Source organism: Marmota flaviventris, chromosome 11, assembly GCF_047511675.1.
Source record: "Marmota flaviventris isolate mMarFla1 chromosome 11, mMarFla1.hap1, whole genome shotgun sequence".
Lineage (NCBI taxonomy): Eukaryota > Metazoa > Chordata > Mammalia > Rodentia > Sciuridae > Marmota > Marmota flaviventris.
Genome location: NC_092508.1, coordinates 13926679 through 13942707, shown reverse-complemented (window position 1 = coordinate 13942707; position 16029 = coordinate 13926679). Strand labels below are relative to the sequence as shown.

The 16029-nt window shown below is 43.2% G+C and overlaps 1 protein-coding gene across 1 annotated transcript in view; it reads right to left on the bottom strand.

The window, feature by feature from the left end:
* Window positions 1-14526, bottom strand: part of Ap1s3 (adaptor related protein complex 1 subunit sigma 3) — a 55300-nt gene extending 40774 nt beyond the window's left edge. The window contains exon 1 of the mRNA XM_027941803.2: window positions 14429-14526. Coding sequence (XP_027797604.2) covers window positions 14429-14431 — 3 coding nt within the window. The 5' untranslated portion in view covers window positions 14432-14526. The remainder of the gene's footprint in view (window positions 1-14428) is intronic.
* Between the last annotated feature and the right edge of the window lie 1503 nt (window positions 14527-16029).

Genomic DNA, 16029 nt, shown 5'->3' with positions numbered 1-16029 from the left:
AAAGTGCAAAATATAAAATCAAGAATGAATAAATGGGATGGATTCAAACTAAAAAGCTTCTTCTCAGTAAAACAAACAATCAATGAGGTGAACAGAGAGCCTACATTTGGGGAGCAAATTTTTGCCACACACACGTCAGATACAGCACCAATCTCCAGGATATATAAAGAACTCAAAAAACTTAACACCAAAAAAAAAAAAAAAAAAAAAAAAAATGCCTAATCAATAAATGGGCTAAGGAGCCGAACAGACACTTCTACGAAGAAGATGTACATTCGATTAACAAATACATGAAAAAATGTTCAACATCTCTAGTAATTAGAGAAAATCAAAACTACTTTAAGATTTCATCTCATGCCAGTCATGATGGCAGTCATCAAGAATATAGACAATAATAAATGTTGGTGAGGATGTGGGGGAAAAGGCACACTTGGGACTGCAAATTGGTACAACCAATCTGGAAAGCAGTATGGAGATTCCTTAGAAAATTTGGAAGGGAACCACCATTTGACCCAGCTCTCCCACTCCTCAGTCTATAAAAATCAGCATACTATAGTAACGCAACCACATCAATGTTCATAGCACCTCAATTCACAATAGCTAAACTGTGGAAGCAAATTAGATGCCCTTCAATAGATGAATGGATAAAGAAATTGTGATATATATACACAATGACATATAAGTCAGCATTAAAAGAGAATAAACTTATGGCATTTGTGGGTAAATGGATGGAGTTGAAGATTATCATGCTAAAAGAAATAAGCCAAACACCAAAGGCTGAATGTTCTCTCTGATAAGTGGATGCTGATCCATAACAGGGAGGCATGGGAAAAATGGAGAAACTTTGATTGGGCAAAGGGGAGGGAGGGCAGGGAGGGGGCATGAGGGCAGGAAAAATGGTGTAATGAGATGGACATCATTACCCTAGGTACATGTATGACTCCACATATGGTGTGATGCACTACATCGTGTACAACCAGAAATGTAAAGTTGTGCTGCAGTTATGTAAAATGTATTCTGCTGTCATATATATCTAATTAAAATAAATAAATTATTTTTTTAAAAAGAAATCTATTGTATAGCAGGATGACTACAATTAATAACAACATATGCTTGAAAACTGCTAGAAGAGTAGATTAAAATGTTTTTACCACACACACAAAGATAAATATGTGAGGTAATGCATAGGTTACTGAGTTTAATTCAGCCATTCTGCAATGCGTACTTATATTAAAACAACATGTGGTACTTTGTAAATAAAAACCATTTTTATTTGTCAATGTAAATAATAGGTAAATTAAAAATATGTATTTTCCCCTTCTCAGAGACCATAGTGAAGTGGTGGAGGAAGAGAACTGGGGGCCAGCACATCAGGTGCTGGAGGGAGATCCATAGGAATCAATGCACAGGAGCACAGGTATACACAGACACACCAACACCTAAATACACCTGCTGTGTCTGCAGCATCAGACCCAGTCTGCCCAGAAAGCAATGCCAGCCCCAAACCCCTGGAGTGGAGTGAAGTCAGCCCCCATATGACCATGGGCAAGCTTCAAGCTACTTTTAACCCATTTTCCCAAATGCTGAATATTTATTTATTTAAATTCTAGAAAATTTTAAAGATGTTCTTTTTAGTTATCTGGAAAATCCATTTTACAAATAGATTTTCCAGATAACTAAATACTAATAACTCCCTGATAAAACTGGATAGAGAATTTCATGGCAGGCTGGAAGGTGGGTTAGAGGAAGAGGAAAGAAGCAGAGATGGGCAAATCCATTAGAAAACAGTTTAGTGTGGTTGACCTTCACCCAGCTCTCCCCCAGGACTTAATAGCTACTCCATTTTTCTACATTCTCCCCACTAGCCCCTCCCCACTCACACACATATCTGACATTCATGCACACACACTTAGCCAAAGGCAGGGCCACCTCACCCTTTAGGCTCAGCCCAAGATCTCTCCCTTGAGTGCCTCCCTTGTCCGCTGAATCCCTTTAATTACATATTTTTAACAACACACCTCAAACTTAATTTCCACTCCCATACTAGTCTATCTTTTCAATGCACGTGAGAAATTTCTCCTCAATGTTACAAGAAATCTCTGTAATCGAGAGACAGATCTTACACTGTGGGCATTTCTTTCCTAATAACCACCCCAGTTAAGAACACAGAGATGGAAAGATGTAGTATTTCTCCATTTATCATTTCCTCTAGATAGAAATAATCAGCTTTGAACATATCAATAATACCTATTAGTTGTTTCATTTTTTTCTCTATAGTCAATGTGCTCTGCTTGGATTTTCTCCGAGTCCTCTGAGAGACAGACTAGTCTTGTTTGATTTCAAATCATTTATGGAGAAAAAAAGATGCTGGAAATAGAAGGCAGACATTCCAGGCAATTTTCAGTATGACTTTGAAACTGAATAAAATATTAAGATCTTGGGACCCTACTCCTATTACATAGCAATGCGTATATGATGTTTCTTTTTTTTTTTTTTTTTTTTTTATTGTTGGCTGTTCAAAACATTACATAGTTCTTGATATATCATATTTCACAATTTGATTCAAGTGGGTTATGAGCTCCCATTTTTACCCCATATACAGATTGCAGAATCACATCAGTTACACATCCATTGATTTACATATTGCCATACTAGTGTCTGTTGTGTTCTGCTGCCTTTCCTATCCTCTACTATCACCCCTCCCCTCCCCTCCCCTCCCCTCTTCTCTCTCTGCCCCCTCTACTGACATTCGTTTGTCCCCCTTGTATTATTTTTCCCCTTCCCCTCACTTCCTCTTGTATGTACTTTTGTATAACTCTGAGGGTCTCCTTCCGTTTCCATGCATTTTCCCTTCTCTCTCCCTTTCCCTCCCACCTCTCATACCTGTTTAATGTTAATCTTCTTCTCATGCTCTTCGACCCTACTCTGTTCTTAGTTACTCTCCTTATATCAAAGAAGACATTTGGCATTTGTTTTTTAGGGATTGGCTAGCTTCACTTAGCATAATCTGCTCTAATGCCATCCATTTCCCTGTAAATTCTATGATTTTGTCATTTTTTAATGCAGAGTAATACTCCATTGTGTATAAATGCCACATTTTTTTTATCCATTCATCCATTGAAGGGCATCTAGGTTGGTTCCACAGTCTAGCTATTGTGAATTGTGCTGCTATGAACATCGATGTAGCAGTGTCCCTGTAGCATGCTCTTTTTAGGTCTTTAGGGAATAGACCGAGAAGGGGAATAGCTGGGTCAAATGGTGGCTCCATTCCCAGCTTTCCAAGAAATCTCCATACTGCTTTCCAAATTGGCTGCACCAATCTGCAGTCCCACCAGCAATGTACAAGTGTACCCTTTTCCCCACATCCTCGCCAGCACTTGTTGTTGTTTGACTTCATAATGGCTGCCAATCTAACTGGAGTGAGATGGTATCTTAGGGTGGTTTTGATTTGCATTTCTCTGACTGCTAGAGATGGTGAGCATTTTTCCATGTACTTGTTGATTGATTGTATGTCCTCCTCTGAGAAGTGTCTGTTCAGGTCCTTGGCCCATTTGTTGATTGGGTTGTTTGTTCTCTTATTGTCTAATTTTTTGAGTTCTTTGTATACTCTGGATATTAGGGCTCTATCTGAAGTGTGAGGAGTAAAGATTTGTTCCCAGGATGTAGGCTCTCTATTTACCTCTCTTATTGTATCTTTTGCTGAGAAAAAACTTTTTAGTTTGAGTAAGTCCCATTTGTTGATTCTAGTTATTAACTTTTGTGCTATGGGTGTCCTATTGAGGAATTTGGAGCCCGACCCCACAGTATGTAGATCGTAGCCAACTTTTTCTTCTATCAGACAGCGTGTCTCTGATTTGATATCAAGCTCCTTGATCCATTTTGAATTAACTTTTGTGCATGGCGAGAGAAAGGGATTCAGTTTCATTTTGTTGCATATGGATTTCCAGTTTTCCCAGCACCATTTGTTGAAGATGCTATCCTTCCTCCATTGCATGCTTTTAGACCCTTTATCAAATATAAGATAGTTGTAGTTTTGTGGATTGGTTTCTGTGTCCTCTATTCTGTACCATTGGTCCACCCGCCTGTTTTGGTACCAGTACCATGCTGTTTTTGTTACTATTGCTCTGTAATATAGTTTGAAGTCTGGTATCGCTATACCGCCTGACTCACATTTCCTGCTTAGCATTGTTTTTGCTATTCTGGGTCTTTTATTTTTCCATATGAATTTCATGATTGCTTTCTCTATTTCTACAAGAAATGCCGTTGGGATTTTGATTGGCATTGCATTAAACCTATAGAGAACTTTTGGTAATATCGCCATTTTGATGATGTTAGTTCTGCCTATCCATGAACAGGGTATATTTTTCCATCTTCTAAGATCTTCTTCTATTTCTCTCTTTAGGGTTCTGTAGTTTTCATTGTATAAGTCTTTCACCTCTTTTGTTAGGTTGATTCCCAAGTATTTTATTTTTTTTGAAGATATTGTGAATGGAGTGGTTGTCCTCATTTCCGTTTCAGAGGATTTGTCGCTGATATACAGGAATGCCTTTGATTTATGCGTGTTGATTTTATATCCTGCCACTTTGCTGAATTCATTTATTAGCTCTAATAGTTTCTTTGTAGACCCTTTTGGGTCTGCTAGGTATAGAATCATGTCATCTGCAAATAGTGATAATTTAAGTTCTTCTTTTCCTATTTTGATACCTTTAATTTCTTTCGTCTGTCTAATTGCTCTGGCCAGTGTTTCGAGAACTATGTTGAACAGAAGTGGTGAGAGAGGGCATCCCTGTCTTGTTCCAGATTTTAGAGGGAATGCCTTCGATTTTTCTCCATTCAGTATGATGCTAGCCTGAGGCTTAGCATAGATTGCTTTTACACTGTTTTTTCAAAAATGTGATATTTTTGTAACCCTTTACGTTTCCCCACCACTCTAATATTTGTAATTTATATCTAGGTTTTTTATCTACTCAAATACATTTCTCAGAGGGTAAGGTGTGCCTACGGACCATCTTGAAGATTGCTCCTAGCCACGCTTGGTGGCATACTCCTGTAATCCTAGTGACTCAGGAGGCTAAAGCAGGAGGCTCTCAAGTTCAAAGCCAGCCTCAGAAACTTAGCAAGGCCCTAAGCAACTTAATGAGACCCTATTTCTCAGGGGTAGGGTTGCCTACCTCACTGCGTTCCCCTTTCCACCACATGGCACCCACACCCTCCTTTACAGGTGAACAGGTACAGGTGTCATGAAAAGCTATGCACCTGTTACTTTTCTGGAAATGCTTAACAAAACATCTACATAGGGAAATTCCTCTTCAGACAGCATGTTCTGCTATCACGTGAAATTCTGACGTTATCTTAGAAGAAATACTAATTTCATTCAAGTCCCCTAATAAAAATTGGCTCTACTGATTTTCTGGGAGGGGTAGAGAGAAGGGCAGCGGGTAAGCAGCAAACACTGGAATTTGAAGCAGATTAACTCTGTGATCATCTGAATCTACTACCAGGCCTGACAGGTCCTTCCTGACGTTTTAAGGGCATGACTTCTTAATTTTGCAGGCACAGTCATTGTCTACCAAGCACCCCAGTGATCTGACAAGTATCTTTCTCTGCATTTTAATGCATCAGTCCTGTGAAACAAAAAGAAATATCATTTTACCTCATTACCCAAAGTCTCTTTTCAGAGCAAAGTAGGAAGATGGGTCATGTTTATATTTTTTCTCCCCCTATATTCTTCATTCTTATGTAGATGGCAAAGGAGTCCTAGAAGTCTGGCCAAGAGCCCAAGGTACACAGGTAGCTAGCTAGATGGTACATGTGTGTATAGTTGTGTGTGTGTGTGTGTGTTTTAGTCAGATTTTGTGTTTCTATGATCAAAATACCCAACAAGAACAATTTAGAGGATAAAAAGTTTTATTTGGGGCTCATGGTTTCAGAGATCTCAGCCCACAGACAGCTGACTCCATTATTCTGGGCCCAAGGTAAGACAGAACATCATGGTGGAAGGGTGTGGTGGAGGGAAGCTGCTCACCTTATGGAAGTCAGGAAGCAGATGGGGGTAGGGATGCAGGGAAGGTACACCCTCCTGGGATGCACTGGGGTGCTAAGTACTTCCAGAGACCCACCTCCTCCAGCTATACTCCATCTGCCTGCTGTTACCACCCAGTTAGTCCATTCAAAGTAGGATGGCTTATTAGGTTATGGCTCTCACAATCCAATCATTTCACCTCTGAATAGTCCTGCATTGACACAGGTGCTCTAGGGGACACCTCATATCCAAACCATAACATTCTGTCCCAATCCTCTAAAAGCTCATGTCCATCTCACAGTGCAAAAATGTATTGAGTTCATCTCCAACTGACCCAGGTCTTAACAGTTTCAGTACTGCCCAAAAGTCCAAGTCCAAAGTCTCCTTTGAGGCTCAAGGCAAATGCGTGGGTGTTAGCCCCTGTAAAAATCATAAGCAGGTTACATATATCCAATATACAGTGGCACAGAGTAAACACTCCCATTCTAAAAGGGAGGAATGGGGCACAGAAATAAGAGATGAGACCAAACAAGTTGAAATCCAGTTTGGCAAACAGCTCCCATAACTCCCCCACAACTACTCCTCATACAGCATCTGGGACGCGTGGCCACACAATGTGCTTTCCAAAGGGTTTGAGCAGCCCAATCCCTTTTGCCTCGTGGTTCAGCCCACATGACCTCTCTTTAGCCTGGCTCTTCCACAGCCAGCAGCTTTTCTCAGCAGACAGTCCACGTTATGTCATCTCTTAATTCCTTGGGTCTCCATTCCAGCTTTGGCTTCCCCCTCAAAGCTTCATGAACTGCCCCTCCAGGGGCCGCCCACAGGCATTTTGACCCTGCTATCCCATACCTGGCCTCCGAGGCCTTCCTTTAAAATCTCAGTGAAAACCTCCCTGACCCGCTAACTCCAGCATCCTGCAGAGCCCTCATCACATGAATGAAGCCAAGGTCTGCTGCCAGTTCATACACTAGTTGGGCGCCTGAAATCCTGGCTCCATAGTCTCTGAGCAGCTGAGGTGCTCAATTTCCTAGATCCCTTTGTGCAAGCAAAGTGCTCCAGTGATCTCTTTTCTGAAGAATTTTCTCTTTTAGACCCCTGGAACCTATAGTGGGTCTGATTTTGCGAATTCCTGAGATGCCCTCAGCCATCTTTCCCATGTCACTTGGTGGAAGTACTCAGCATCTCTGTCAAGAGTACACCTTCCTTGGCCCCAGTTCTACAAGCACTTTTCTGGTCCAACTAAGTCTTTATTATCCTTTAGCTGTTCTCTGCATCCAATTTTCATAGTAAATGTGATGAAAAGCTGCAGCAATACACATGCCACTGACTGAATGCTGTGCTGCCTTGGATTTTCCTCTGCCAGATAAACTAGCTGACCACATTTAAATTCAGCCTCACACAAAGTCTCAGAACTGGGCAAAATGTGGCCAAGTTCTTTCCGGAATATAACATGAGTGGCCTCTATTGGTCAAATCCCAATAGAATCCTTGTTTCCCTCTGACACCTCACTAGTATCATGTTCTCTGCCACATTCTGGTCTTCTGAGCTCCCACCATAATTTCCCGTTAAGCTCTGTTTGCAACCTTTCAAAGACTTTTCCAGCTTGCATCTCTAAACTTTTCCAAAGTCCTCCCCCAAACCATTTCCAAAGGCTTCTGAACAACATGTTTCGGTTAGTCACAGCAATAACCCCACTTCTCAGTATAAATTTCTGTTTTAGTCAGCCTTTGCATCACTGTGGCCAAAATACCTGACAAGAATAACTTAGAAGAGGAACAGTTTATTTTGGCTCATGGTACCAGAGATCTCAGTCAATAGATGGCCAACTCCATTGCTCTAGGTCTAAGATGAGATAGCATATCGTGAGTTTGTGTTTTCAAAGGGCCACTTCTGTTTCCATCTCAATTCCAGACACACCAAGGCCTCAGAAGTTACAAGGCATAGGAGAAAATGAAACTGTTTTGCTGGAGAAATCAAATAAATGACACTACTTTAAAAGTTATTTTTTTAGGCTGAGGTGTGGTTCAGTGATAGGGTGGTTGCCTATCATGCACAAAGCCCTGGGTTCCAACTCTCTCTCTGTCTCTCTCTCTCTAACATACACACACATCACTTTTCATGTACTTTTTAGTGTATCATATGTACATAGAAAAAAGTACTGAAAACAATATACAATTTAAAAATGAATCTTTTTACACATCAGATACCTAGACCTCTTCCCAGAAAGAACTGCCTTCTTGAATATCATTCTGGAAGTTTTCAATTTATATCCAGGCACATCTGTCTCTTTATTTTATACCAGTAGAGAAATCATGTACAGAATCTTAAGTGACAAATGGTATCACACCTGGATGAGGGGCTGCAGAGGCCTTGATACCCTCACCCAGGGTGCACCCCACAGGGACCTGATGTGGCAAGGCCTCCAGCCGAGCTGCCAATCTGAAACCAGGACAGAGGGGTAGCCTCTGAGTACTTCCCAGTCACAGCTGGCTCAGGAAGTGGACAAGGGCCAGGTGAGCCAGGGGGAAGAATGGCCTCACTTCTTTGGGCTAGAAGGGGGACACCAAACCACCAAAGCCACCCCATTCTCCATCCCACCTGCCTCAGAAACATCTGCAATTTCCATGGAGTGAGAGCAAGACAACGCTCTGACCAAACAATGCTAGAGAGTAAATTCTTCAGTGTGAGTGATCTAAAATTTTCACAGAGCTCACAGAACCTCCCACCAAGAATGTGAGCTCCAGGAGGGTGGGGTGCTTTGGCTTCTTCAGTGCCATCTCTGAGGCCTCGACCCTGGTTGGATTCTGTGGACACAGGAGCATTGCACAGAACCCTGCATTCAGAAGGACCTGGCACTTGATTTAATGCTCCAGTGCCATTGTCTTGAAATTCCCATAAACTTTTTTTTTTCCCTCATAAACTTTATGTTTTCATTTTATACTGAGCACTGCAAATAATGAAGCCAGTCCTGCCTGTCGTGGGGCAGGTACCCAATTTATGCAATATACAAATAAATGAATTCCTATAGGCCAAATCTGGCCCTCCACTTGTTGTACATCAAGTTTTGTTAAAACCCAGCCTTACCCATTGCTTCTTGTCCATGACTGCTTCATTCTACAGTAGAAGAGTTGAGTAGTAGTGACAGTGTGTAAGATCTACAAAGCCTAAAAAATTACCAACTGGCCGTTTCCTGGGAAGGTTGCTTTCCCTTGCCTTAGAACTGTCTTTTAAATGTTTCTATCCAAATAACAGCATAAAAGGCAGGTAGGCTCAAGAGACCTGTAAGGCGACATGAGAAGCCACCTGTAAGCAAGCTACATCTTAGGTCTTTAAAGTATGTATGTGAATTTTGCATCATGAACCCAAATATACTTGTGTTTTAACATAAAGATATTTTCTTTCAAATCTAGCCAATGCTCCAAGGATAACTCTGGTTTATCCCTTGACATCCCCCTTCTATGAGGATGAGCACATAAAGGGAACAGGCAGTCCAGTTTTCAAATCATGATCTTAGTTCCTCCTCTTCGATATACCCAGGGTAGGAGGAAAACTCTTTCAGCATGTAAGTGGCTACTGAACTTCCATGTGTACAATCGTCTTACCAGTGCAGAAATCCAGGTGGAGAAGATACAACAAGGTCAGTAAACTATAGAACACTAATGTCCTTATTCTTGACTGAATGTACTTCAGGTCCATGCCTCATCACACTGGAAGAATAATGAGTGATCATTTTATTTTCCCCCAGGCTATTTTCAGAAACTATTTGGAGAGAGCAGGGTCAGACCCCAGCTCCACCTGTCAGCAAGTTCACAAACTTTGACGGAGATTTTTCAAAGGCCAGCTTCCTCATAGTGGTCAAGGACATTCAATTTCTAACTTGAATAATCAGTGGTACTCCATGACTGTTGACACTGAATTCTAGCAGCCTCCCAAGACATACATTTCTCTAGAGAGTTGGGGTGCTGGCTAGAGAGAATTTTAGAGACATTATCTGTATACATTCTTGGACGTCACGGGATCAGGGGCTTAAAGGAAGATTTTCTGGGTCAGTGGCTAGTATACTTAAGGAAAAACTGAGAACTCCACCAGGAAAAGGTATCCAGAGAACAAGATATTCCAGAAAGAAAGATTCTATGAGAGAGGTAAGAACTGGCCCCGGGGAAGATACAGTGAAATCTCTGGTCTCTGGAAGGAATTCTGGTTGTAATAATAGGAAAACAAAATTGAAGAAATGATTCATGTCAAGAAGTGCTTACCTTGGGGGATTCTTAAAGGAGTTCTGTGTGGAGGCGGGGGGATTACCAATTATGTTTTAACCAATAATGAAAAACTTCATGGGACCCCCCAAAACAGGCATTGATGATTCAGAGAAGTATTCAGTGCACTAGCACTAACTGTCTCCTGCCAGCTGTTGTGGGGAGACCACGGCACAGGAATGGAAGCAGTCGACAATATTCCCCGCCACACACACACACACCAAAGAATGGGCACCATGGGAACTCAGAAGTAACAGTCCTGACCAGGAGTCCATTCAAGTCTTATGGGGCTGGGAGACCTGTGGGTAGGGCCTGGTGTGGGAAACCCCCAGCACAACCAAACCCACAAAGGTCATTTCTCTCCCTGACTCCCAAGCCCTCTACCCGACCCTAACTGTTGGCCAGCTGCCCAGTCCAAGTCTCCCAGGAGGACATCATGCATGACTTCCTTCACCCTCAAACTGGAATTTAAACTGCCAAAATAACTACATACTTAATACAATTCATTTAAGCATCAAAGAAGTTGATTTACTGGGGGGGTTGGGGGTGGCAGGGTCTCCTCCCTCACCCTCTGCAACTCCCTTGAACCTTTCCTAGTTGTGTATACACAATGAGGTTACAACTAGCAGGGCAAAGGTTTTTTTAATTTGATTTGGAAGAAGTGTGTGTTATATCCATTGTTATTTACTGTACTAGAAATATAAATTCTGGTAAAGAGATGGCTGCACAGTTCAGTTGGAAAGTTCTCTTTCTTTCAAGTCAAATTTAAAATCTAAAAACACTCAAATATTTTATTACAAGTCTATCTCACTTTATATAAATAGCACACATTCTGAGAACTGGATTTGCAACACACACAAAAAAGATGATTTTGTGTATTTCCAAAGGGGTCACCTTTGGGGTTTCTTTCAGTGGGTGAATCCCCTGCTATGCTCATCAGGAAGCTGAAAAAGTCACCTCAACTTTTCAAAAGTATAAATCAAAGTCCACTTGCATTTTTACTAAAGGTGTCTCCAAAGCCTTTCAATCACCACCCTATCATTCTCCACAGCTATCTTCTTAAAGGAAAATCCTCCTTCATCCATCAACATTGTTGACCATTCAATAGTAAAATTCTTATCAGTAAGTTTTAAGCACACTGGGCTGAGAGCCCAAGGGATTCCTGAAGCCCAAGAGGCCTAACATCCTTTTTACAAGGTAGAGATTTCTAAAACAAAAGCAAGATAAAGTCCACAGTTGATTTAAACTCTATGATCCAGATGCAAACAGTACTGTGTCCCAACTACAGGAGATATGAAACCAGGGTTGCTGGTACATGGAATCAAGAACTGCTTCGTGTACAAGTACAAGGTGGCCTGCTGTAACCATCTTCCAGCTTCCTAGCAAAACAGCCAGGAAGTAGGAGCCAAGCAGGGAGACAGAGGGGGTCACAAACTGGCCTTCAATAAAGAGGGCTGAGCACTAGGGAAGGATTCTTTCCCACCCATGACAGTAATGACATGAGAGTTAGTGGCTCCAAGCACTTAGAATGGGCAAAGCTGCTCCAAGTCCTTTCACCAGCATCTACTCATAGTTCCTGTACCAGATCCATGACAATAATTATGAAATGTCTTGGATACTCTTAAAAACTGAGAACCTCAAAGATGGTTCTGTGTGTGTAGGTTATATCCATTGTTATTTACTATATTAGAAATTAAGATAGAAAAAATTAGGTATTAATTCATTTAAAAATAATAATAGGGGCTGGGGTTGTGGCTCAGCGTCAGAGAGCTCATCTAGCATGTGTGAGGCCCTGGGTTCGATCCTCAGCACCACATAAAAATAAATAAAATAAAGGTATTGTGTCCAAGTACACCTAAAAAATATTTTTAAAATAATAATAATAATAATAATAATAATAATAATAAACATATTACATGTTAAATAAATAACATTTTTATAGCCAATAAAAATATTTTCCAGGAGCTGGGGTTGTGGCGCAGTGGCAGAGCACTTGCTGAGCACGTGTGAGGCACTGGGTTCAATTCTCAGCACTAAAAATAAGTAAAATAAAGGTCCATTGACAACTGAAAAATATTTTTTAAAAAATTTATTAAAAAATTCCAAAGTAAAAAAATAAAAATAAAAAAAAGAAACTTGTGAAAAGAATGACAGTTTTGTTTCATTTCTGTAAGGCTCCCTAATGCCTGCCCTAAGAAAGACAGTAGGACTCTATCTGCCTCTGTATTTAATTTTTTGTACTTTTTCAGGTCACTAGGCTCGAAACTTCACTGCAGTCTTGGAAGAATGAAAATAAAAAGTCAAATTAACATCTTAATATTATTATAAAATGGCTTTGAGTTTGCAGACCTCCAGAAAAAGTCTTGGGCACTTCTAGGGGTTCCCAGGCCACATTTTAGTACCCCTATCTTATCAGTTAGAAGCAACTGTTATCCCCATTGCACAAAGGAACAAACACAGAGAGAGAGAGAGATCAAAGAATTGTGTAAGGTCACACTGCAAGAACAGCTCAGAGCAGGTAACTGCAGAGCCTCATTTGGTCACTACCAGGATGCAATGAGACCCTATATGTAAGGGGCTGGACATTCCGCTTGGTGCTCAATAACAGTGTTTTCCATTGGGAAGGCCTGGTAGAAAAGATGGAGAAACGTCCCACATTTTTGATCAACTCATCATATGACACCAGATAGAAAAAGTAAAACTCACACCAGGTGTTGTCTAGAATTTGGGGTCCTTTCCTCACAGACCTGTTCCAACCTACAGGATGGAAACCATATTTAACTACTCAGAAACTCAGGGCCTGATTCCACCCTCCATTAGACAAATGAGCTGGGCTCACAGTCACCTTGTTCCTTGGAAACTTGAGCAAGCCAAGACAGCTGTTTCATTATTTACAGTCTCCTTTTTATATCATGTTGTACTTACAAGGAACCCTCAACATGCAAAACTGGTGCCTTCAGTGTGTGCTACCAAGCCTCTCCTAGGAACAAACATCTGATCTTTCCGTGGATGCTCAGCACTCCATGGCTCTCCCTATCAATCAACTTGCTTAACACCATGGCCATCTACTCCTACCTATAATGGGCCAGTTGAGTCCACAGCGGGCCTGCAGGTGAATTCTCTTCCACAGATTTGGGAAGTGAGTTCACTTGGGGAAGTGGGACTTCTCAGTTCAGACCTCTGCACTCTCAACATGCTGTCCCTAACAGAAGGCAGAAGCAAGAGAAGCTCTTGTTATTTCTCCATAAAGTGCAGGACACCGTAACCCTCACAGCACTGTACCACGTTTCCCAGCTTCCACGTTGCCTCTCCCCAACACACACACACACACACACACACACACACACGTCCATTCTTCACCAATGGCCCAAAAGATACAAGCATAAAGTGAATAAGATCACTTTTCTTGCTAAAATGCTCCCAAAGTTTCCCTACTCAGTTGGAACAAAAGCCAAAACTTAACTTTGGTTTATAGAGACCCGCCTTTCTTTCTGAAGCCCAAGAGGCCTAACATCCTTTTTACAAGGTAGAGATTTCTAAAACAAAAGCAAGATAAAGTCCACAGTTGATTTAAACTCTGGCCCTGCGCACTTCTGCAACAAGCGAGGATTGAGGTCGCGAATCTTTCTACCTGCAGCTCCCCTCCAGGACCTCAGAGGCCCAAATGTCACCACCTCCTCGAAGAGGACTTTGCCGAATCAAAAGTTGCGTCTCCACCCGGTAGTGCTCGCGACTTCTGGGCACTCCTTAGTCTCGGAAGTTATCTTTATTTTGCTGGTTTATTACACGGCTCCTTCCCTTCGTATCCTCCTCCTAGAAAATAAGCTCCCTGAAAGCCGGAGATCCACCTGGTCCCCCGCGACATCCCCAGCGCTTGGCAAGGTGCCGGCTTACACTAAGCGCTCAGCAAAAGTGAACCCAATGAATGAAGCCGCGGAGCGCGGTCGCAGCGGGGATCATGGGCAGGGGTCCCAGGCGCGTCCTCATTGCCCGGGACAGTAGTGCCGAGGCTCGCGCTGCCAGGAGACCCGGACTCTGCTGGGCCCCCACCCCCTTTCGGAAGACGCTCGCCGGGCCCTGGAGCCGCAGGTGCCTCCCGGGAGCGCGCACGCCCCGGGTCAGCGCCGCGGCGCGGCGCACTGGCACTCACCATGGTGACACGGCCGCCACCGCCCCTGTCCCGAAAGCACCGAGCGCGAAGGACCCGAGGGCCGGAGCCGAGCGCAGGAGCCCGCGCGGCTGACAGGTGAGGCGCCCTCCTCAGACCATGGCTGCTTCCCACAATGCCCTTGAACAGAAAGTTTGCAGACTCCTCCCCGCGCGGCCGCCCTCCTCCCCTCCCGCTCCTCCCATTCTTCTTCCTCGTCGTCTCCTCCCCCATCCCTTTCTCCTCTTCCTCTTCCCCTTCCTTCTCTTCGTGCTCCTCCTTTTTCTCTCCTTCCTTTCTGCCTCCCCCTCCTCTCCACTTTCCCTTTCTCTTGCCCCGCCCCCGTCACAACTTTCCCCGCCCCGCGCCGCGCCGACCGCCGCAGGTGCACATGCACCTGCGCGCGCGCCAGTTACCGCCGGGAGTCCTCAGCCCCGGGACGCCAGGGCCGCGAGAGCCCATAATCCCACCTGTAGCTCTCTGTGCCAGGAGCTCGAGGCTGGGGGATCTGCTTTCTTGACTGCCGGGCAAAAGTGCCCTAGGTTCACTGGGCAGGTGTTTATCAAACCCGGCAAAACTGTTTTCGGATACACCTGCGGAAGGTGTGCGAGATCGTCTTGTTCCACAACGTGTAGGAAGGGAACGGTTGGCAGATCCAGGAGCAGTAGCGATTGTTACCCCCCACCCCGTTCCCATGTTATTTTTTAGCAGAAACTTGCAATCCAAGAACTTGTTCCTTGGAACAAGACCATTTCAAGCAGGTCCCCTTTAAAAAGTTCTCTGTTGTGGTGTTGAAGTTGGGTTTTCTAATTTCTTTCCACTTCTTTATTTTTCTTAACTCTAGGGTTTTTATCTGGGACCTCAGAATCTCCTCGCCCATGTGTTGTAAGCAGAGCTAAGGGTGCGTATTTATGTTCTTTGGGGGAAAGAGAGTAGTGTGTGTGTGTGTGTGTGTGTGTGTGTGTGTGTGTGTGTTTTACTCAAATTCCTAAAGAAATATGCGACCCTAAAAAGGTTAAGAACCATGTGTGATCTCTGGATCTCCAAACCTGTGGAAGCCCTTCTCAGTTATCTATCAAGTACTTTCCACAGATGTGGACCCGGCTCAGGTGGCCTGGAGGCAAGGGAGAGGTCCTTCTGCTTACGTGAGGTGCATTAGTGAGGTGCCCTGTATTCACGTGCATGTACTGGGTGCAGGTGGCAGGCCTAGGAGGAGCACCCCGGGGATTCAGCTGGGATCGCGCAGCAGATAGTACTCCTCCTGGAGCTTGGTCTCTTGTGGGACAACACATAATAAATACGTGAATAAGTATGACAAAGTAAAATGAGTGTTAAGATATTGTTGCTGGGCTAGGCACAAGGAAGTCCCAGTAATTTAGCTGGGCAGTTGGGGAAGGCAAAGGCTGCCCACTTGAGGAGGTGATACAAGACCAGGACACAGAAGCCAGTTCTCTGAGGAAGAAGAAAACGACAAAAACCAAACAACAACAACAACAAAAAATCACGGGGCTGTCCTTCTGGGGGTGGGGGGGGGGGGGGTAGGGGATACTCAAAGAAATCCTTTGTGGCCAGAGTTAATGTTTAGAAGATGTGATTAGTGGACA